At 38.7% G+C, this 25,000-nt stretch overlaps 1 protein-coding gene across 1 annotated transcript; it reads left to right on the top strand.

The window, feature by feature from the left end:
- Window positions 1-15,769: 15,769 nt before the first annotated feature.
- Window positions 15,770-24,813, top strand: LOC127642375 (mediator of RNA polymerase II transcription subunit 13-like; the record flags this gene model as incomplete). The annotated part of the gene is made up of 6 exons (XM_052124987.1): window positions 15,770-15,915; window positions 20,834-21,031; window positions 21,446-21,640; window positions 21,900-22,062; window positions 22,467-22,580; window positions 24,731-24,813. Coding segments are annotated over 6 exons (899 nt in total), but the record flags the coding sequence as incomplete, so codon positions are not given.
- Between the last annotated feature and the right edge of the window lie 187 nt (window positions 24,814-25,000).

Here is a 25,000-nt window from a genome sequence, read left to right as displayed (position 1 = left end):
TTGAATAGTATACACTGACAAATCATTCAAAGTAAGAACAGGAGCATTTTTCACAGTTAATGGGGTGAATTTTAATATCATGTTGTCTTTAAGAAATTATGCATAGCTTAATTTTGTATTACAGCTTTGAGGCAATATTAATAAATCACTTGGCTTGCTCTGTGTGCTCCAATATTTTCAATTGACATCCTCCAGTGTGGCTTTACATTGCAGTTCTGCTTGTTTAGAAAGCTCAGGTTTCTAGACAGTGTAAGGTCATGTGAATCTAGACCAGGTGGCCTCAAATCAACCACGCTGACACCAGTACCTGAATATCAGTGTTGTCAAACCAGATTCTCAGTGGGGAGTTGAATACAGACCCAAGTGCTTATCTATAGGCCACAGGTGGCACTTACTCTACAGTTGTACGCATAGTTAGTACAGTTTTGGTTGCAGTTGTGATTCTTTATTATTGGAAATCCAGGTTGTTCAGGTTTAAATTAAGATCTCAGGCTGCAGTAAGCTTTGTTTGTGTGTATATTAGCATCTTACCATGTTCCTGCGGCCAAACTAGCACTCGGTCTCCAGCGCTGGATTTCTCCCTGTCAGCATCTGTGCTCTTTGATAAGAAACCGAGACGACGTGTGTAGAGGTGGAAAAAAGAGCAGCTCGGCTTTTCTCTGCCCTCTGCCACGGTTCTCCTCACAGCGTCATTTATTTGCTTTTTTCCCTTATCCTCCTCAAGGTCTTTTTATACACTATTAGCACAGACGGACGGCTTGCAAACAGTTTGAAAATCAAACTGCTGTCTGCAAAGTTTTCAATGAATTATTTTAACATCAAAAAGCAGGCAATTGCAAAACAAGATATTTTTTAGGCATTCTGTTCTATACTACAATGTATGAGTCCTTGAAGTTTAAAAGATCAGATGATGTTTGTGTTCATCAATATGATATGGCTACAGCACATAATCTTTCATCTGATATATGTGGAGGGTGTTACCAAGTGTGTGTATTTGGCAATAGTTTTGAGCAATTTGGGACAGATTTAGCTTGTCCTCAGAAGTGAGCTAAATCTGACAAACCTCTCTTTGGGGATGTTTAGGGAAGTCCTCATTTGGAAAAATGAAGCAAGCATAAAGCTAGTGTTTTTTCCCCCTTTTTTTAGAGAGAGTGGTGGTGGTGTAGTGGTCTAAGCACATAACTGGTAATCAGAAGGACGCTGGTTCGAGCCCCACAGCCACCACCATTGTGTCTTTGAGCAAGGCACTTAAATCCAGGTTGTTCCGGGGGGATTGTCCCTGTAATAAGGGCTCTGTAAGTCACTTTGGATAAAAGCGTCTGCCAAATGCATAAATGTAAATGTAATTATGGATTGCCTATGTATTTCTCACACATCCATTAGCTGTTTGAAACCAAGGCATGGCTTTTTGTGTGGATATTGTGATGGATCTGCCTCCTATATATATGTGGGACCCAGATTCATAAAATCAGATTCCAAATCATTGCTTAAACACCTAGAGTCTTCAAACATAGTAATGTCTGGGTGGTGCTTGGCATTACTGTCTGCTACACTGAATCCCACAGCTTGCTTCCTTCTCTTAGTGCCAAGTCCCTCAGTGATAGATTGTGTGTTTAAGTCTTAAGCATGTGTATTTTTTCCGCCAAAGAGGCGTTTAATTTTGTCTCTGAAGAACCATCGTAGCAGAACACACATGTGTTCCTTAGAGGATATCACCTTTTGCAGATATGGCTGTGGGTTCCAGCATGCCATAGAAACTCTAAACATCTCTGATTTCCACCTCGCAAGCTTTCATGAGGGCTTTTCACACTTGAACATGTTAATCCTGGGTTATTCTAACACCCAGGTAAACTGAGTCCTGGGTTATACCATTTCATTTTTTCACACTGTTCATACTTTACCCTGGGTTTATAATTAATCCTATGAATTCATGTTCAGATGCTTCACACTGTACAATCATTAGTACTTATTTGCTGTCAATAACAATGATTGGATGGATATAGCACACAATGGACAGTCAGTGGAGCTGGTCTTCTGTGGAAATGTTGCCAGGCAAATCGGCACTGTTTTTCTTTCGTCTTCTGAAATATGCCATGAAAACATGGAATTCTGTCTCTTTATCATGCCGGTTATTGCGTTTGCCATTACTGTTCGACACTTTACTGGTTGCCCTCAAATAGAGAACAAAAACAGCAAAAGTTTCAGCGACTGTACAAAGTGCATGAATATATAAATGAGGTGAGTTCTGAGGCATTATATGATTGGTTGTATAGCTGTAGGACCGCAATAAAAAGGTGCTAAACCCCTTTCAAATTTACAGGTATGAAACGTGCTTTACCTGGGGTTAAACACGGGGTTTAGAACGGCGATAACGCAGGGTCAAGCGCAGTGTGAAAAGCCCTATTCAGGAACCGAGAACTGGTTGGAACTGAATCAAAAAGTATTGAGAGCTACTTAATGCCTCTGAAACAGGACACAACAACTTTACAGGTGTCTCTCACCATGTCTGTTGCTCTTTTTATTAAAGATAACATGAAATCAAATTTGATTCGATAGGCTTTTTTGAATAAATATCCCTGGTCTTATTGGGGGAATCAAATAAAGAAAGGTACAGGGCGTATTTCATCCCAGACTCAATTATAGAATTATTATTATTATTATATATTTCTTTTAACGTTTTGAATCACTTTTAAACCATTATAAAAATGTAGTACAACAAATACTGCCAAGATTGTACAGTACTTGTACAAATTAACCATGTGGTCATTAATATATTTTTAATGAGTATTTTGAAAAAAAACTTTTTTTGAACATTACAATATTAAATTGATAATTGGTAGGTGGATTTGCAGAATTGTCATGAAATAATGCCACAATGCATAACAATTTAAAATATCCTAAACATACACTACATTTTCTTCATGCAAAATGAAACCTTTTTTCCCTTTTAGATTTTACAGTGAAATGTTACTTGGACATTTCTTGACTGCTTTCGTGAAATTTTCCTAATTGTGCATGACTCATTAGTGCATTTTATTCTAAAGAAAGTAACACTTCACAGTCCAATCAATGCCAGATGGAGAAAATGAATTCCCTACTTGGAAATAATCCACATTACGGAAGTCCAAATGCGTTGAAAATGCTGTTGTGTTTAACCTCTGTGGACTGTTTAGATTAGGTAAGGTGTGTTTAAGTAGTGGGGCCTTAACAGCCGCACACACACATCACTTGTGTTCTCTTTTGAAGGATTACCTCCTTAAACCTGTCAGACCTCAGGCCCTCTGTTGTCCCCACCAGTGTGTTATCCTGACACCCACCCCTTAGATCCTTCCTCACGGAAAACACAGGCACCTCCATAGCACTGCTGGCTTCCTCTCTCTCTCTCCGTAGGTTTTTTTTTAAGAATTCCAGCTGGTGAATAGACCCAAACCCTTCCTGTTCTGTACCTTGTTGTCTTGCATACAAGCACAGAGATTCTAGTGGTTTCTCTATAATTAAAGGAGCTGTGGGTAAGCTGCTCGGAAGCCAGGGTCCAAAGAATGCCAGAGAACTTGTTTTTATATTATTTTATTAGATTTTTTTATTTGAAAGGTTAACACACTCAACCCATAAATAAAGCCATGTATTGTTTGTGGGTGAGTTTGTCGTAACTATGCTCAGTCCACTGGGCGGTTCTCTCATTGGCTGGCTGTGCTGTCACATGGAGCTACACTGTAACCAAACCCCGATGTGTTTTAGCTGCTTACATCATCCTACATACAGGTCAGAGCACTGAACTCACTCTCTCTCTCTCTCATGTGGGTGTGAGCAGAAGATCTGTTACCATGGCTAATCCACAGATCCAGTGTGTTCTTTTATGGGCAGTGTATTCACAGGGGAGCTGGGTGACGTGTGAGCTGGTGCAGAACATGATGCATTCCCTGTACGTCACTGCACATTACTCAACACCTTTAGTACAGTAGTGGCGCAGTTATAGTGTAAATAGTATCAAAGATGCATTTTTCATCAGATGACTCAGTGTTGGTTTGATTAGAGTGCTGTTAGTAGGGCAGTGAAGGATCAGACCAGACAGACTGCGGCTGCAGCGCTAAATATATCTATCCGGACACCTACCTGAGTGAAGCCACGCATATTTCTGTGCATCTGTACACACAGACAGAAATCTTGTGTAATGAAATCATGCGCTCACGGAGGCACAAAAGCATTTATCTGCAGAAATGCATGCACTGTTACACATACTGTTGAATGCAAGGTCTCCCTTGAACCAACCGCACATAATACTCTACAGCCTAGGATAGGGGTTTACATAAAACTGTCACAAACACATCCATGCACTGGCTGGTGCAAGTCTTTGCAATGAACAAAACAGCATGCAATTTATTATGTTTATATATAATAAACTGAGTGTCTTTAGCTATACTTTTAACTTTATTTGTCCACCTCAGATCCTCTTGTAGCTTTACTTCATCATGCTCGAAATCTCCAACCTCAGATATCTGTTGAATTATGAGACCATTGTACAAAAAGCTCTACAGATTACTCATCCCTTAAGTGTTAATTTATTAAATATTTTGACTAATATGAGTATGCTTTTAGGTGTTAATTAAAGTGTATTACTCTCTGTTTCAGGGCTGGGTATCAATAGCTGCTTTTCCACGATCGGGCCAGTACAGGCCAAAGCTATCAACTAGCCTTGGGCCGTGAGACAAATGTATCTGCATTCCCACCATCGGGCCAAGAGCCCTGCAGCGTTGCCCTAAAAACACCCTTAATACACAGCCCTGGTGACAACGTCATACTATAAAATAAAAAATTACAAACATGCACTGGAAACACAATCTGTTAAGATCTGTAAGTTCGACGAAACTTCGCCTTTAACACTGACCCACCTTAATCCCCAGTTGGCTTGTTTGGCCCAAGGGTAATCGGCGGGCCAAAGGCCATTGGCCATTTGCCCCGAAAAAGCCCTGTGGAGTCAAAATGAAGCCCCGTAAGTGACAGTGGGAATGCAACTGGCCGCACTAGCACACCCTCCTTTGACCGACTGTGGCTCATGTAGATTTCCTGATTTGATTCAGTGTTATGTTATGGTATGCTGATTTCTCCCCATTATATGTGCAGAAATTGCAATAAAAAGTCTGTAGGTTGTGTCTGGGCCTGGTCATGAGACACATTACTTTTGATTAACTACAGTTTTGCTTGCAAGATGCAAGTGGAAAAACAGAACTAGTGAAGAATACAGATATAGGATCTTATGCTCTCACACTTGCAACCCTGACATTCCCCTCATTGAAGTTTCATCATTGTTTCCACGCTGAAAATTCAGAAGCATGTAATAGATTATCAAAGGAAACCATTCTTTTACCCTCTACTCTTAGACTGTTTCAGATAAACACACTCTAGTAAATCTCGACCGGGTGGATCCAGAGCACCTTCGTAAATCTAGAACTTGTCCCAAACTACTGCTACCACCTCATCCAGCTCCTCTCCACTACCTTCCGAGCCCAGTTCCGTGAGACTGATGTGGGATTCCTGACATTCCGAAGCTCCCGCTCTCACTTCTCAATTCCTGTCCACCCGCCAGCTTTTCTCACACCCTTTCAATGGCTGACACTATACACTGGTCACAGATTTGAGTAGGGAATGCCGAAATGTTAACTCTTTATCCCTTTTTCTCCACCCCTCCAATATGTATTGAGAAAGTGATTGTGGAACAGGCCACTTTAGAGGGAGCATCACAAATAAGATCACCATTAGCCTACATACAAATGCAAACTAACAAAATTGACATCTGTTCTTTGATCCTTCTCTGATGCAAGGTTAAAGCTGAGGTATGTAATTTCTGCACCACAAAATGGAATTGCAATTTGTTTTTGTTGCAAAAAACTGTTTTCTGAATATGCCCCCGTCTGCTGTTGGTCAAACAAAGAGGGGTGGGTCTAAGCTCAAAACAAACAGAGTAATTTTCATAGGGCCACAGAGACACAGTGCTTACAGTTTTTGAGATAATTAACCTATGAATGACTTACTTATAGTCTGCATAATTAAGCTGGGATAGGAGAATGCATTTTAACACAGAATAGTTGCAGCAGCTTTAAATGTTAATTTAGAACAGAAATATGCCCACTTGACTGACTTTTTTTCTGTGGGTCATAAAAGTATATTTTAGGCAAAATATAAAAGTGCATGGTGACTGAGGCTACCTGTCCCTTACATTCTGCTTACCATCTCCTTTTGTGTTCCATGGAAGAAAGAAATTCATACAGGTTAGGAACAGCATGAATATGAGTAAATAAATACTTTTCATTTTAGGATAACTATCCCTCTACCATAGTCTGAAATATAAATTATTAGCCCAAATATTGGATCCAGGGTCCACCTGTATTTAAAAATTCTAAAAAATGTGTATTTGATTTTATTACAATTTGCATCAAAGACTAACACTGTAAGACCTGTCAGTGTGCAGTTATTGTGATAATCTTTGTCAAGATTGAGATTCTCAGAGGCCTGATGCAAATCACATTCTCTGTAGTTTGAAAATTGGCTTTGTATTTAGTGAAAGCCTGTTACATAAGATCAATAAACATTTAATTAGCATAAGTGACTGTTGAATTACAAATGTTTTGTTTGTGAACCATCTCTCCGGGTTTGTTCAGCTGTTATGGCGAGGCGAACAGTAGAAGCGAGTGAAGCTGAATGCAAGTTGTCAAGCCTAAAGGATTATTAAGTTCTATTACTGACTGCAAGCTTTTCGTTTAAAGGCCACACTTTATGAATGAGAGAGAGAGAGAGAGGATGTCCTCTCTGTGGGTAAAGGCTTTGTTTGCAGGATCTTTGATGGATGCAGTAGACCGTGCATGTTTGTGTTTGTTAACTGCCGTTTCTCTGTGGTCGACTGCTTTAATCTGAAGGCAGTTCAGAGATTCTCAGTTCTCCATTTGTGGGAAACACCCTGCTGCTTAGTAATACATTCAGTACAGTGGCTGATGTCTTGCAGGGGTTTGATTTTAGTGTGTGTCTGTTTTTATAACGGCATGTTCCAGTGTTGATCACCTGATCTGGATACCGTTATTGGTCAGGTGATGGAAGCCTGAGACCGTCTGTCATGGGGTGTTTCTCATTGGTTGCAGGTCTGTCTGTTTGCAGACAGCAGGAAAAAAAAACATGTATAGTATACAGAGAGTAATATTGCATGGTTAGGATAGCCAAATAAATAGGCGTAACATTCAAAAGATATGGAAGAAAAAAACGCTTCCCATAGTTTTTGTTGATGACATTAATGTTGCACTATGGAAGATTTTTTTTAAAGATAAAATCATCAAAGTGCCAAAGTAGGGTCAGATTTGGTACGAAGTCGCAGGCTAGTGTCTTTCATTCTGCACCTCAAAGTCACAACGTAATCTATTTTAAAATGAAAAATAAGCTCCCTCTTTGACACGTTTGTGTTTAGTTGTCAGGTAATTGTCACTGGATTGCGAATTAAGGGAAAAATCACATCATGCATGATCACTATTGATCATTGCGTTCACGTCCGAGTACCACAGTCCTCGAGTATTCGTGCCCATCCTTAATATTTTGGTTACGTTTATATGAATGACAATATCAACATGAAATAGAATGTCATGACTCCGAGCGAGCCTGTGATGATCACATGCATTGTCCACGTAACCTAATAAGATTCATTCACGCAGAAGTGCATTTCAGAAACGACTCTTGTACAATGTTTTTCCGCAAATTGTTTGCAATTTTACGCTTTACCACATATGTCGCTAGAGAGCACAAATTTCCGTAGTGCAGCTTTAAGGGTATGCATTTGGGCTGCACGATTTGGGGAAAAAAGTCATATTGCGATTATTGAGTTTAGTTTTGCGATATAATAAACAAATGTTATCATGAGTCAACTTGATTGGTTATCAAGGAAAATGCACAAAGAGATTACTGTACTGAAATGTGTATTTTTCAACTCAAACATACAAACTAGTTGTTACTAGTGTTTTCAAATTCAAATATTTTTACAAAATTAAATATCTTTGCATTACTACAGACTTGTTATTTTCTCAATATTACACCTAAATAAAATAGAACAATAAATAAGAACGTATAAATATATATATATATACACACACACACACACACACACACACACACATTTTATTGTTGTTGTAATTTTAATGTTATTTTTCACATAAGATGGATCTTATGATGATCTCATCAATTAATCAACACGTTGCAGACAGTGGGGGTGAGAGACGAGTGTCTCCATGTTAAGAGTGTGCATCAGCCGGCGGAAATTTAAATCTCTCCCGGTTTCGACTCCCGCTCAGATTGGGTCTCTTCCGCGACTGGTTGAAGCAGCTCTGACCGCACAGAGAATGACATTTTTGGAGTTTGTGTTTATTTACATGCCACGCTCCCGTATTATATTAACTTGAATTATTGATGAAATAAAGACATATCGCCAAGCTGTGATCCGTGTTTCTGTGTTATTTTTTCTGGCCACCAGTTCAGTGTCGGTCTGCTCGGCATCCATCTTCACCTGATTTCTACACTGAACACCGGAAACTCGCATGACATGACCACACTTGCCACTCCCTAAACTGAGACTGACTGGTCATCTTTTTATTAGCTGTGTAGAAAATGGGCAAACGGCTCTCTGAGAGAATGGGCTGTCACGTCCACACATGCACTTATTTATTTAATTTAATCGCAGCATTTGTCACACAGGCTGACATCGCGATTGCGATATGATTAATCGTGCTGCACTAGTATGCATCCAATCAAACTCTAATGTCTAAATCACACATTTGCTGTTTATGTATTGACATAATTGTCAACTTTTCGCTACTTGATCTGGGTGCTGAAACAAAACCAATTTAGAACCACATATGTGATGTAATTATGTTGCGATCAGTTATGCTTCCTCTCTTGTTTTCCCCTTGTTTTCCATCTTGGTTAACATTTGTTCATCTCACTTATGTGAGTTTAGAAAAAGGATGAAGATCGTTAAATGTAATGAACCCCAGTGGCACACCAAAAGGGTTTCTTCAGACAACTTGGCTACAGGGTTGTGGACGCCACCTGTGTAAGTGTGTGTGTGCCTGAGTTGTTAAAATCTGTTGTGATGAGATGTGAAGTGTGTTTGCAGCTTTTGTAGTAGGGGATAGCTACACCCAGACCAGAGGTGCTGTTTTCAGGAAGTCAGTAACAGCCCAATACAGCAAATAACTCTGGAATGTTACCTCTCATTTTCTCTTCCTCTCTCTCTTTGTTTTACTCTTCACTGGGTTTTATAAAAGAAATAGTTCACCCAAAAACTATAATTCTCTCATCATTTAGTCACCCTCATGCTGTCTCATTCTCCTAGAGCACAAAGATATTTCGAGGAGTTATGTGTTTTTATCCATACAATGCATGTCAATGGTTTCCAAAACTTTTTAGCTTCATAAAGGCAGCGAAAGTAGTGTTAATTTTGGACCCTGGACTGGTCTGAACTTAGGCAGTGGTTACAGGTCATGTTTTTGTTTTGGGGATTATCAGTGAGCGCCGGTTATGCTTAATTAGATAATACGTGCGGTCATGTAAACGCAATAAACCATGTTCCTTTATCAGTGTAAAGGCCTAAATGGCTTCTGATTAACCCTGACAACACGGGTATATATTTTTTCCCATATCGGCAATTTTGCGTGCCATGTAAACACCTTACCAGGTATTTTTACCGGCACATCCAATGTGCACGCATGTTGAATGTATGCCTCTTCACGGTTTGATGTCAAAAGTAGAGAATAACGCCATTATTTCAAATGTAATGTAAACATGGATTTCTTGCCTTGTCAGATTTTTTAAATAAGCAGATTTTAGAGAGTAATCAGTGTATTAGTGTGTATGTAAACAGGCTCAGTGATGCATGCGCACACTGATCATTCTGTCTGCAGCTGAATAGAGAATTTCAGGAGCATGCTGTTGTTGAGCAAACTGTGTGTGTGCACACCATGTGATCAAATATGATGGTGCAGCAGTATCAAGCTTGCTTATTGAGCCTCCTTTTATTTGTGTGTGTATTTGTGTTTAAGTCAAGTCATATAGCGCTTTTCACAACATACATCGTTTCAAAGCAGCTTTACACAAAATCATGCATTAACAGAAAATTTAGTAGTTTGATTAAATATGATTGTAAATAGTGTATAATAATTAAATAATAATTGTATTTATAACCCCAGTGAGCAAGCTGAAGGCGACTGTAGCAATGAACACAAAACTCCATAAGATGTTGTTAATGGAGAAAAATAACCTTGGGAGAAACCAGACTCACTGTGGGGGCCAGTTCCCCTCTGGCTAAACAGCATGAATACAATACCAATATTAGTTATTTATGTGCAGTGGAATTCATGGTTTAAAATGAGTAAACCGCAAGTAAAAAGTGTTAAGGGCCAGTGTTTAAACAGATTTTGTTTGAACTTTAAGATTAATGACTAATGTCTTTGAAGTCCATCCTGGATTAATTTGTTGGCAATTAAATGATAGTCTGTGTATTCAATTTTAAGTGTGTAGTCCATCATTAGACCAAGGTGAATCAGGCAGAGATCAATGAGATGCATCACAGTTCAACCGCCTGATCATTTCTGTATGGGCTATTCTAACTCCTGCTTAGAAGGTTAAAGAAATGTGCGATACCTATGTGACTGAAGTTAGGGGCATCTGACCCCACAGAGCAGTAGATTCAGATTACATCTGCACTAATATCTCTACAGGGGACAGCCTGCAGTAAAACATGCCATGGTTGTGCGTGAGGCCTGTGTTATGTGTTTACTTCATTTAGGCGTGACGTAGTCAGTGTGGGGTTAGTGTACGGCCCTCTTCATTGGGTCTCTCACTCTACATGCAGATGTTTGGAATGTGTCCACACCGATGGCCTGTACTGTGTTTCTGAAGAGAGTTTCTATGGCTGGTGTTATAGCTCCCTTTAATACCACGGTACTGCGTATTGGGGAACAGCTAGACCAGAGACGTGTCCAGAAAGGGGGGGGCTTGTTTATATTCAGAATACCTGCTAATTGAATGTTGCAACGTAGTTGTTTTGCCAATGCACTACAATTGCTTTCAGTTGCCTACGATGATTCCAGATCAGCAGAGCAACTCTAATACGCCATGTGAACAAAGGATTTTAAGAATGTATTAAGGATGCAGCCTAGTCAAACTTTTTCACTGAGCTCAGGCTTACAAATGTATAAGTGTTATTGTCCTTATACTTATGTTAAAGATCCTCATGCATATTCATTAGGATTAGGTCAAACACAGTGTAAACCTTGGGGTCAAAGAGTAGACGCTTGCATCTCAATGATGTGTGATGTTTCACACATGTTTGAGATGATGATACTTTAACTGTTCTTGGAGATACAAACTGCATCTGATTCATTTTAGGGATGTAATGACTATCACTTCTCAGATGTTAATTGAATGATTCAGTATTAAATGACGCTATTATTGTGACTCATTTTTAAAATTGTACCATTTCTGATTTATTTTAATTCTTCCACTATGTCATAAGTTGCTGCCTCCTCATGATTAATCTCATGTGTCTGTATTTTTTGTGCTTGATTGTGTAATGCACAGTTGCCGTAACAACATGCTACACGTAATTCTGTATCCTAAACAGTCTTTAGAACACAGAAAATTAAGAAGTCCTCTAAAGCATGGATAATTCCCAACACGGTATCTTCTAGAAAGCTGCTAGTAATTTATTCTACTTGTTTGATAATTTTTTTAGGTATTCACAAAGACCATCTTCATATGTTGTATTGTTTGTTTTCTGTTAGTAAAAATGTACAAAAATTAATTAACCATTAAATGCATTCCTGGGGTACTTTGTGACCCGGGACATCATTCATTTTTTGCAGTTGTGCTTTAGTATTCCTCAATCTCTCTCTTATACATAGTGTAACCCCCCCTCCCCCCAAATAAATAAATAAATAAATATATATATATTATTTTAACCCTAACTGATGCAATGCAGTTTTCTTCGTCCCAGCGCCAGTGTGTGTATCAGTGGGGTGCAGTTTCAATCTCGCCTCCTTAGATCTGGACATTCGCGCACCTCATGGAAGAGGTGCCAGAGGGTTAAGTTGTCTTCTTTGCTTCATGCAGGCCAATAATTTACCTTACTGAAAAATAGTAACATCTTTTTCACGACCACGGGATACGTCTTCCGACATGGTTGTTTAAGAAATGAGAAGCTAGACAATAGGGCTAAAATGATTAGTAAGTGTTATCGACAACAACAAAAATTGTCAACAAAAATATTCTTTGTCGAATAGACGTTTGATCTAATTTAATGTAGATCTAGGCATTACAGTGGAAACAACTTCATTTTGGGGCATACAGATAAGTGTAAGACATCATTAGAGACTATAAAGGGTCTACTTTTATTTGTGTCCACTCACAATAACAACAAAATCTTGTGCTTTTGTAATATAAAGAAAATAAAAAGGGTGAGCTTTCAGCAGTCTCCGTGTTCACGAGCATTTTTCTGAAACACGTCACAAAAATGAACTGAATACTTATCTCACAAACATGAAACATATGTCTAAAGAAAGCTTAAGATTTCTACTTTTAAATACAACAGTTCAAATTGAAAACAAATATTCTCCTGCAATGTGATCTGTATGAAACAAAACAATGTACAGTTTTCCTGGCTCAGATACATTTTCTCTAATGTCATCACACCCAAGGGCAGAGGGCGCATTTCATATGGTAATGTGCTGAGACGATCAAGGCAAATGGTAAACGCCCCCAACTGTGCCTTAAAAACTAACTAAGTAATTCACTTTACTGCGCGTTTGTAACGATACATAGGCGAGGTAACTCCTGGATGGTAAGGATGAGTTAACATTTTTCTCAGAAGAGCGGGACTCCGATGAACGTTTGCATTTTGAAGAGTGATTTGATCCAGCCGAGGATACAATTTCAGATGAGAAAGTCATTAAGTTTTCTTTAGTTGACATAATATTTTATATAAACATGTACATATTTTACTAGTGGGACTGTTTCCAGTCTTGCCAGCCAGGATTCAGAGTACTAAAATTTGAAATATGTCCTAATTGCTGTTTTGGGCTAATGTAGGTATTTAAATTGTATGCTGTATGATATAAAATTATATGAATGTTTTGATTATATTTTATCTAGTGTTTATGCTGCCTCATTATCATCAATGCTTGTGCTTGCACATATTTGTTCAGGTTTGAGCCCGATGCACTTGAGCCCGATGCACTTTAAATATGCCCATATTAGAAAATCACCATCTTATAATGATTTCTCAAGGATCATGTGACACTGAAGACTGCAGTAATGATGTTGAAAATTCAGCTTTGATCACAAATTGCATTGTACAATATATTCAAATAGAAAACGGTTCTTTTAAATTGTAAAAATAGTTCACAATATCACGGTTTTACTGTATTTTGGATCAAATAAATGCAGTCTTGGTGAGCAGAAGAGACTTCTAAAACTTTTATATGGTAGTGTAGGTCTAAAATTAAGTAAATTCTTTATGTAAAGAAAATGTATAGTCAGATTACATATTTTATCCTAAAACTTGATTTTAATAATGAAGTCTTTTCACATTCATTCTCTTTCTGTCACATTCCTCATTGATAGGCCCAGGGGAGGGGTCTTTGTCTCCTCAGTTGTGAATTACATCAATATTCATGATAGTTCACACCACCTTGCATATGACCTTTCTAACACTAAATTGTCTTACAAAAGTTCAATTACTATATTTTTTTGTATGATTGAGTGATCAGGATGGTTTTCACATCATTTTGTAGCAAAAACTCTAGGCTACAAGATCCAGTTCTCAAAAGTCTTGTGGACAAATGTTGAGTATGTGTTATATGGCCTTATTTCAATTACTTAATTTAGTTTTTTCAAATCCATGCATAAACTTTATTTTCTCAAAAATACAAACATGTACACACATGTTGCTCACATATTATTTTAGCCCAGTTTGTGCTGAATACAATGTTATCAGATTTTAGCCATTAATATGTTTTTAAGCAACTGAAAAAAGCACAAATGTCAAAGCTGTCAAAACTTCTCCAGGGCCCAAAACACCCTCAGAACCCAGAGGGTTAAGGAGACTTCTGAAATCACTGGAATTGGGTGAAGAACTGTCCAACGCATTATATAGTGGTGGAAGGATAGTGGTGTACTTTCGCCTTTGTGGAAGAAATGTGGTTGGAAAATAATCTTGAATGATCATTATTTGAGATCACAAAGCTTTAATCACATCATAAAAAATCGACAGTAGAACTCACAGCCTCATTCAGTGGAGAAAGTAAGAGCATTTCCTCATGCACAATATGATGAGAACTTACAAGATTGGGACTAAACAGCTGTGTGGCCACAAGAAAGCCACTTGTTTGTTAGGCTAATTGGAAAAAATTATTTACATTTGCTAGGGAGCATAAAGATTGGACTGTGGAGCAATGGAAAAAGATCACTTGGTCTGATGAGTCCAGATTTACTCTATTCCAAAGCGGTGGGCGCATCAGTGTAAGAAGGGAAGTGCATGAAGCGATGCACCCGTCATGTATACAAGTCTCTGGTGGCAGTGTTATGATCTGGGGTTGCTTCAGTTGGTCAGGTCTAGGCTTAGCAAAGTTATGCAGCAATTAAATGAACTCCACTAACAACCTGAATGTACTGAATGACCAGGTTATCCCGTCACTATTCCAGGATGACAATGCCAAGATGCATCGGGCTCAAACTTTGAAAGAGTGGTTCAGGGAGCATGAGGAATCATTTTCACACATGAATTTTCCACCACAGAATCTTAACCCCATTGAAAGTCTTTGGGATGTGCTGGAGAAGACTTTACTGAGCGGTTCAACTCTCTCTTCATCAGTAAAAGATCTCATCCATATATTAATGCGGACGGAAATAAAGGTTGCGTCGTTGCATAAGGTTGTCGAAACAATGCCATGCTGAATGCATGCCGTAATCAAAGCTAAAGGTGGTCCAACGAAATCTAGAGTATGCAACTTTTTTTTTTTTTGTGGCCAGGCTGTGCATATTCATAAAAATAAATACTATATTACGTTCAATTTCTGTCCAACAATGAATTAACAATAATGGTGATTTATCAGTACTCCATATGCGTGTAAACATGCATGTTATACATGCTGTTTCTTACTCAAGGTGATGCTGTTGTTTCTGTGATTGACTTGATTTACGTTTGACATTGCTATTTGAAAATGTCTAAATTTATTTTGTATAAAGAAACAACATGAAAGTAAACTATAGCAAGTACAACACATGAACAGTATGATATGACTATTGTTGTTTTGGTGTACTACTGAAATTATGTAAGTTGTGCCTGAGAAAATACTTGTGTAGCTAATGTGTTTCTTAGTGTTATGTGTAGCTTAATATGTTTTTGACTGCCAGTTGTGTATCAGGAAATTTCAGTGTGAACGTAATAAATCCTGTTCTAGATTTGTTCCATTTTCTCTTTTGATATTTGAAAATTAAACCATAAAAATATATATTATATTCTATTATTTTCTAATTGTCTTGAGAATATTTTGAAAATTTGACACTATCTGGGCATTTTTAGATCAATTTGTGATAGAGATGTGTGCGGGGTCTCTAAGAGAATATGTAAGAATGTTTGACTAAATTCCTATATTTAAGGGTTAATATGACAAAGTTTTCGTTAAAAGACAAAATCTTTGACTAAAACAAAAAAACTGAACATCTGTCTCTTTTTTTGCAGAGAACACCTGTCTTGCTCCTTCACATTCTTCCTGCATGGAGACAGTAATGTGTGCACCAGCGTTGAGATCAACCAGCACCAGCCTGTGTACCACCTGAGCGAGGAGCACCTGACACTAGCCCAGCAGGCCTCCAGCCCCTTCCAAGGTGAGAGAACTTCTGGACAAGTGCCCGAATGCTGCATGGATGAGAAGTTCATCCTCCTGTATCTCTCCCTTTATTTTTATTGAAAATGATAGCCATACCACTTGTTTTCTTAAGAATTGCTTACACTTGTGAATGTTGAAGACCAACAAAAAAATTATATAGTGTACAAATGGGCAGTTTTGATGTTGTCTTTAAGCGCCCACCTTGGGAAATATTTTTCTTGTTACCCTATTATTAATCTCTCATGTCTGTCCTTATCATCTTTTTTCCCCTCTGTGCTCTTTTGTTTTTCCATTCCCTCTTCACACGGTTTCCTCTTGTCAGAATAATGGTTTATAATTAGTAAACACCAGTGGCATCCTGTATATAAAGCGCCCCTTCTTATAAAAAAAATTATAATAATACAGAAATAGTGTTAGACCATGTCCTGTTGTGGGAATGTGAGGAAGAGGTTCTTTATTACCGTTAACATTATCAGTGTTAGTGACTTCAAAGAGGACAAGAGATCTGTCCATCTTTAAATCCTCAACTCTCAAACTGTACAGAATGTCTTCATAGTGCAGCTAAGGTACAAGGGATTAGGCTATATTTTTAACATATTCACAGCTAAAGGGCGCTGTTAGGATTAACACGCAGCTTATATAAAATAGTTACAACATAATCAAAATATTGCGGACTGAAAGTGTCATGTTTTACCTAATGTTATTTAAGCTAATTCCCTAAGTGCCATTGGTCAAGTTGAAGATACAGGCTAGTCCCTGACCAAATGCTAAGGTTAATAGTGGCCTCTATGGGTACTGTGGAGTAGGGCTTGCAATTATGTTTTCTTATCTTGAGTGGATCAACTGCATGCCATATTCTTAACATAGGCTACACATCTAAAACAGGCTAAGAACTGTGTTTCTGAAATACTTTATTGCTGTTTTAAACATCAGTAAAATCAAGGCTACTTGCCTAAATAGTCAACTTCACATTAGCCCCCTTAGAAGCATAAACAAACTGTTATTGACATTTTGAATCAATTATACACCGAAGTGAGCAACATACTTGTCTGTGATAGGTTCATGCTGCATCACTGAAAAAACAGACATTAAATAGAAAATATTGATACTACACGAGTAAACCTATTTGGACTGCTATAATAGACACTCATCACGATTAGTTAATTGTGGCAGCTGTAATTGTAATAATTATATATACACTCAGTTGCTAGGTTAACATGTGTTTTGTGTCATAGCTGTTACTACAGAGTATTTTAGCTTGGTGGGAACGCTGTACTGACAAATCAGCATCCAGAATGAGAACTTTGCTTTTTATGATATGTATTAGATCACACCTGCCATTTTATTGCATATTTGAGTGTGTTGCCAGGGACATTTGAGCTTAAAATATATAATTCATTCTTTTGATGGGAAATAAACTTTGCAGCGAATTAGGAATTTGTTATGGATCAATTGGATCCAGCTGACCTTTTTCTCACTCTTTACCACCCCCTCCCCTCTCTCTCCCTCTTTCTGTCTCTGTCTCTCGATCTGCTTTGTCTGCTTCTCACCGTTTCCGACAGTCTCAGATTAGAGAGCATGCGAGTGTTGCGGCTATGACCTCATAAAGAGCAGTGAGAGGGGTGTAATGAACTCATTGCTCACTTAACCAAACAGAGGAGAGAGAGACGGGTAGTGCACAGATTGCTTGACAGAATAAATGCGAGGTGAACGGTGTGAAAGAATGCATTTGTTTGCCTGTTTGTCTGAAAATGAGTTTATATCTGTGTGATGCCCCCAATCTAATGCAGACCATGACAGCAGACCTTTCTTAATGACGGCCAGCGTGATGTGACATGGGGATATCTCTTCAGTGGATTCAATACTTCAAGCTCCCCTGCAATGCATTTTCTGACCAACACCACCTGCCTGAGGAGCTCAGCGCTGGGCGTCCTTTTTGTAAATATTTTGTGCATCTCAGCGGAGTATTTTCTGATGCATAGCGACGAGCCGGCAATCCAGAGGCCAAACGAATACAGGCCACGTCACCTTGGTTTGATCAGGGAGCTGTCAGATATTAAAAGAGCCATTTTTGCCTGGAGAGACGTTCTGTGAACGAGCCGTGTTTGTTTTGTTACATCTGACCAGCTTGTCCTCACTACTGCTGTGTATGTGTGTTTGTAATGCCTTCTGTGAGACTTAGACCTGGGGCTTCTTTGAAATAATGCATTTCCGAGACCGTTTATTTAAAGCCTGTTTTGATAAAGGATAATGATCAGAAATAGAGCACATGGGTTTAAGCTGCTGTAACCCATTAAAGATTAATCGTACCAAATTTCGATTTGTATAGTGCTCAACCCTCCACATTCTCTCTTCCCATACCTCTTCCGGATGGACGGAGGTGTCCTCTGTCATTGCGGCTTTTATGGATTTGTGTGATGAAGGCCATGGAATGAGCTGGCTAATGGAAGGATACAGGATGGATTCATCCACCCTTTTCTCCCTCCTTTTCCTTGGAAGCTGCATTTTTCCCCCATGCCATCAGTGGATCAATATTTCATGAAGCCAGGTGGAGCTTGATTAAGGAAGAAAACGTCCATTTACTAAATGAAATTTCCCAGCTCCGTGGGAATTTTTTTTGACTACATACCTCTGTCTGTATTTTTTCTCTCTTTTTCTTTTATCCTTTCTTACTCTTTCTTTTTCCCTTCTTTATTTTCTTTATTCTTTTCATTCTTTCTTACTCTTTCTGTCTTTCATACTAACTATCTCTTTCTTTCTTACTATATTATTATCATCTTTCTCTTTTCTGTCTGTCTTCCTTTTTCCTTCCATCCTTTCATAGTTCACCCAATAATGAAAATTGTCATGATTTACCACTCTTATGCCGTTGCATAAACTTATAACTATGATTTCTGAACACAAAATATGTTATGGGCAAAGTAATCAGATTACACTTAATTGAAAAGTTTTTGTCTCAACAAATTCAAATGCCAGTATATCCTCATTCCTTGTTGCACACAATGCTTTAACATGCACTTAAGCCATGTTCACAGTGGCATTGTCGCTTGATATCGCTAGTCCTTGTGCTTTATGCCACTATTATGCGTTCCTACTGCTGTCTCTCCTACATTATTCGTGGACTGCACAACTGGCCGTTTCTTTTGAAATTCTGATCACAGATGAGATGTACTGCTGGTAAAAGGTATTAGTTATATTGTTGCTAAAAATCAACATATTTATAAAACCTGTAGCAGTGCTCAATGCATCAAATCACTAACAAGATGAACAATATATCAATGCATGAATGAAACTCATTCAGAATGCAGACAATTTCTTACATGCTTCGTTTTTTATTATAAACACGTATGTGGTTACAGACAAATCATATAAAACAGTGACATTTCTCAAAGTAACAACTTCATCTTTTCTGCACTTGACTAATGTGAGCTTCACTGACTTCACAATCTTTGGAAGTCGCTCCTAACTGTAATCTAATTACAAGAATTTAAAATGTAATGTGTTACACACCTTTTTGTGAAGTATTGGAAAAAGTAATTGGATAACAGTGACTAATTACTTTAAAACAAATTACACCCAACACTGATGGGGATGGAGGCTAACATTTTGCCTAACATCAAATTTTTCGGTGATCTATCCCTTGAACCTTTTCATGCTCTTTCTTTCACCCTGTTTTCACTCTCTCCTAAGTGACCTGTTTATTTAAGTTGTTTTATGGGCTTTGAATGAGCACTGCTTGGCAGTAACTGTGTTCCCCGCTTCATAGACTCATTTCCTTTGGTGCTTTTCTGATTACACGCTCTTCACTCTTTGTGAGTTTCTGCTACATATGGTGGGGTTTATTACAATTTAAGAGCCAGTTTTGGGGCAAACATCTACATTTCCAAGGACAACACTGTATAAAAGACACTGAGCATTTTATAAGGAACACCTCTACACCTACTAATTAGATTATCTAATTTACAATCGTATGGCAGAAGTGCAATGCATACAATCATTCAGATGTGTGTCAGGAGTATCAGGTTAAGTTCACATCAACCATCAGAATGGGGAAAAATGTGATCTCAGTGTTTTTGACCGTGGCATGATTGTTGGTGCCAGATGGGCTGTTTTGAGTGTTTCTGTAACTGCTGATCTCCTGGGATTTTCACACACAACAGTCTCTAGTGTTTACTCAGAATGGTGCCAAAAACAAAAAACATCCAGTGAGCGGCAGTTCTGTGGACAGAAATGCCCATTTGATGAGAGAGGTCAACAGAGAATGACCAGATTTGTTCAAGCTGACAGAAAGGCTACAGTAACTCGGATGACCTCTGTTCGTTTGTTGAGAGCAGAATAGCATCTCAGAATGCACAACACATTGAACATTAAGGCGAATTTGGTACAACATCAGAAGACCATGTCGGGCACTTTATTAGGACCATAGTGTTTGCATTTCCATTCAGTGTTGCAGAAATTTTATACTTAAGCTTTAAAACATTTTTTTTTATTTTTAAATATCTCTGTTTGCGCACCTGCTGTTATGATCTCTATCTCCATTTTCCATTTCAAACTGTTGTTTTTTGGACCCATACCACTTTACTATAGTATTATTGTAATATAATATTATTATTATTAAAGTGGTTAGTTTGGAGAGCTTGCGTTACATTATTGTATTTGACAGGGATAATTACATTTTAAATTAATAAAAAAAAAATCCTTGTATTTGTAGTATTCATATAAAATGTAAGTGGCAGTGTTTGACTGGAATTAAAAGTACACAATAATTGAATCATGATTGAATCAAATAAGCTTGATTAGTTTGCCTATATGCATCCCAGACTCTTGACCTTTACACCTTTAGTGCTCAGTGGCTCTTGGGCTTTGGACTCTACGTAGTGTGCATCATTAAATCCCATCTCCTATTCTCTCTACAGTGATTCTGAGTCCATTTGGACTGAACGGGACATTGACCGGCCAGTCCTTCAAGCTCTCTGACCCCCCAACACAGAAGCTCATTGAAGAATGGAACCAGTTCTATCCCATCAGTCCCACCTCCAAGGAGAGCGCAGAGGACAAAATGGAGGACATCGACTGGGAGGATGACTCACTGGCAGCAGTGGAGGTGCTTGTTGGTGAGTTGAACCTCAATATGAATTTCTGTTAAATAGACAAATTGCTTTTGGTGGAAACTAACTAGTTATATTGAAGTCTAGAGTATGTGTAGAAATTAGGGAAGCACAAAAAATCTCATCAATACACATTTACTTTACAATATTGTCTTTAAAAAGCATGCTATTTTTACATTAAATAAATTATGATATAAGAACATTATTACTACATGCACAGTATGAAAAATAGATAACTTGATTTCATTTGAAACCTGATATAAAATTAATGTTGTTTGAATTTTAATAGTAAGTCCTCATATTATTGGCATATTATTGATCGATGCCAATTAACAACCTGATTTATAATGATTAATGCTGATTGATTTTCAGAAATGTGCATTAAGTTGTTGATTGTGTGAATGTGGTTGTTTCCTCAAGGTGGTGTGCGCATGGTGTATCCCGCATGCCTGGTGTTAGTCCCACAGTCAGACATCCCCACTGTAACACCTGCCGGGTCCTCTCACTGCAGTGCTGTCTATTCAAATGGCCATCCAGTGCCTACTTCAAACCGTGACCCCGCCATCTCCTCCGTGACCCTGACCCCTCCCACCTCACCTGAGGAGGCCCAGACAGGTAAACACCCCTCAACCCCGATTTAAACCCATACACCTGTGTGATGGAAATCACCATCATGATTTGCAAAACAGCGGCTTAAAATGGCTTCAAACGTTTGCAAAACTTTTCTCATCCAATCAGAATTTTGTGTCCAATAATGTGGCTTTCAAAATGAATGTTTTCATACCTAGGATATTGTTATACAAGATTTGTTCATGTTTTCTAATTTTCATATTTTGTCTCCCACTTAATCTTTTTCTTCCCCTCTCTTGTCCAGTTCACTCTCATTCTGCGCAGAAGTGGATGCGGTTGCCGATGGCGATGGATGGATTCAGTGTTGACAGCACCAGTCACCACGGTGGCAAAATTCCACGAAAGATGGCCAGCCAGGTGGTCGAAACCGTCTGGCAGGAGTGCAACATCAACCGAGCTCAGAACAAGTGAGTGTGCTCAGACAACCTCAGATCAGCTCAGAGCATATCTTCAATTTGATAATCCCATTTCACAGTCATGTTAAATCAAACAGAGCAACAATGCACTGGTAAACACCTCCAAGTCACAGAATGTCTTATATTTATCACTGTTTATTAAAGAAGAAAAAGTATTGTGTATTTTGTGATTTTGGCAAAGTTATTGTATTGCAAAAACTGGGGGCTTGAGTTCAGTTATTTGTTCATAATGACAGTATTTGAGTCTCCCCTGTAAACTGTTGTTTGAAAAATTAGAGAGTCAAACTAATAGTGAAAATGCTTGTCAATCCCAAACACTTACTGTGTGAAAGTAGTCTTAGAGACTTTGCAGGAGATACAGGGTGTTTGATTTTTGTTTCCTTGTTTCTCCACAGACGAAAATTCTCCACCACAGCCTCCAACGGGACCAGCGAGGAGGAGACGCCGATAAAAGTGGGCGCTTGGGACTTTGTCGAATCCACGCAGAGAGCAAACTGCAACTGTTCAAGGTACATACATACTCACTCATGTACTCTCACAGGCTCTCCTTATTTAACCATCCTGCACTGCTGCTGCCACTAATCGCTTTTCAGCTCTTACGATGTCATTTGTCACACTGTGAAATGGCAGGCATTATGTTTACCGTGGAGTAATAAAGAAGCTCTTTGTAAAGACTGGAGAAACTGGTTTCTGAGTGATGTCGCTCTTTGTGATGCCATACTCAGATTCTTTATTTGATGTACAGATGGAATTAACTTTAAGGACTTTAGTTGTGGGTGATTGGAGACCTCTGTCTCTATTTAGGCTTAAGATCGCCCTCTTTGGGGTTTGAACCTATGACCTCTGATGCATATAGCACAAAATTCAGGGCTTGACATTAATGCTTGTGCGGGACAAGTGGATTTTTGAAGGGGCTGATTGAAATGTCAATAACGGAACCGGCTATATATTTGATATAGGCTAGGCCTGTGTCACATATTAAAAATTTCATATTCTTATTCTGCTGTTGAAAATAATCCAGAGCACAAAATTATATAATGAATAGCTGTGCACTGTTTGACTGACAGGTGGCTTATGTGTGTATGCTGAACTTGCACGTGTGCGTAGTGATCTCTGGTGGTAATGCGGATATGGTCAAATTAATTTCAAATTTCCACCAGAATGCCCATCTTGGTGAGGTATTCATTTAAACACAGTGAGTTATGTCTAAAGTGAACATAAACAGTGGAAAAAGGATAACTGGATAACTTTAGTAGCTTTAAAAAGTATTAAAGTACTATAATCAAACACTGAAGACCAGTAGTAATTTTATTTCACATTTCATTCAGAATGTATACTTGATAACGCTGATTTTCATGCTGTTAAAGAAAGCACTGTTTTCTTAATTTGTATTCATTGCTGTTTTTATTGCCATTTTATTACTGACTGTTTACTAGTCTTGAATAATTACTAGAGAACTTAAAAAATAATAATAAAAAAACTATTTGGCAGCTTGTGTGACTCCAGAGTGCCCGTTACGTTCTTCTAAATTGTGTTAAGGTCTAAATTTCATTGCAGTGTAATGCTGCTTGGCTTGGCAGCATAGAAGCTTAAAATTACGGTAATGAATTTGATTTTGACACCCAGAGTCATTATTGAGCTCTGTGTGTGTGTTCTGTGATTAAAGAAGGCTATGTCCTACCACCCCCGGAGGCACGAGTTCGAATTCAGGGCGTGCTGAGTGTCTCCAGCCAGATCTCCTAAGCAACCAAATTGGTCCGGTTACTAGGGAGGGTAGAGTCACATGGGGTAACCTCGTGGTCATGATTAGGGGGTTCTCGCTCTCAATGGGGCACGTGGTAAGTTGTGCATGGATCGCGGAGAGTTTCATGAGCCTAAACGTGCTGTGATTCTCTCGGTCATGCACAGCAAGTCACGTGATAAGATGTGTGGATTGACTGTCTCAGAAGCAGAGGCAACTAAGACATGTCCTACCCAACATGGATTGAGGTGAGTAACCACGCCACCACGAGGACCTACTGAGTAGTGGGAATTATCCTAACCAGTCATAACTTGATACGACTGCCTGCCTATATTAGATTTATTAAGTTATTAGGACAAAGTTACTTTAAGAATCGTGTCCAAATTCACTCTGTTACCATTGTTTATGATCATGCTGTTCTCCTGTTGTTATTGCGACTATCAACGTGTGATGGAAGCAGAGAAAGCCTGAGCAAGCTGCTATGTCCCTCCACAATTCTGAATTTGTGTTTGTGTGTGTGTCTCAGTGTCAGTGTGTGTGTGTGTGACAGACCTCTGACTTATGATAGCGAGACCTCAATCACAAAATTTGGTAGGTGTGTGACACCCTCAGCCAAAATCAATTTAGTTGTGAACCGGCTAGTGATTTGCCGGACTTTAGACCCTTTTGTTGATCGGGCTGCCCGGGCGACGTCGCAGAAATAGAAACCATTTCAAAAATAGGATGCCCTGTTGCTCGTCATGTGTCGATTTATCTTTGGGTTGGTTAGGACAAAAAAAAGATGCCTTTTATTACATGTTGTTGCTTTGCGTATGGTTAGGACTCAGTGTAACACAGGCTTTTATCTGCAAACTACTGTAGCATACTGTGCACTGTGGCCTTTCCGTTAGTCATCTTCTCTTTTTCTTGATTGTGTAGCTGTTCAACTCAGGCCAAGAGCAGCACCGCGGGACTGCTGTCATTTGCCAAATATGTTTTTTGGAAGGGACCTAGCATGAGAGGTGTGATGAAACTCAAAGTACCCCGGCGAAGTGAAAATGACCAGGCATTGACCAAGATCTTTTATGCTTATTCAGCATTCTGCTCATTTGTGCATGTGTGCGGATGTCTGTTGTTGCATGCCTAAGGTACATTTTTTTTTTTTGCTATTATAGAGCGCAACAGTCAGGTTCCAGAAGTAGAAAACCC

The sequence above is a fragment of the Xyrauchen texanus genome, unplaced genomic scaffold (genome assembly GCF_025860055.1).
Source record: "Xyrauchen texanus isolate HMW12.3.18 unplaced genomic scaffold, RBS_HiC_50CHRs HiC_scaffold_574, whole genome shotgun sequence".
Taxonomy (NCBI): Eukaryota; Metazoa; Chordata; class Actinopteri; order Cypriniformes; family Catostomidae; genus Xyrauchen; species Xyrauchen texanus.
Note: the sequence above shows the minus strand (reverse complement) of the source record. Positions and strands in the feature narration are given on the sequence as shown.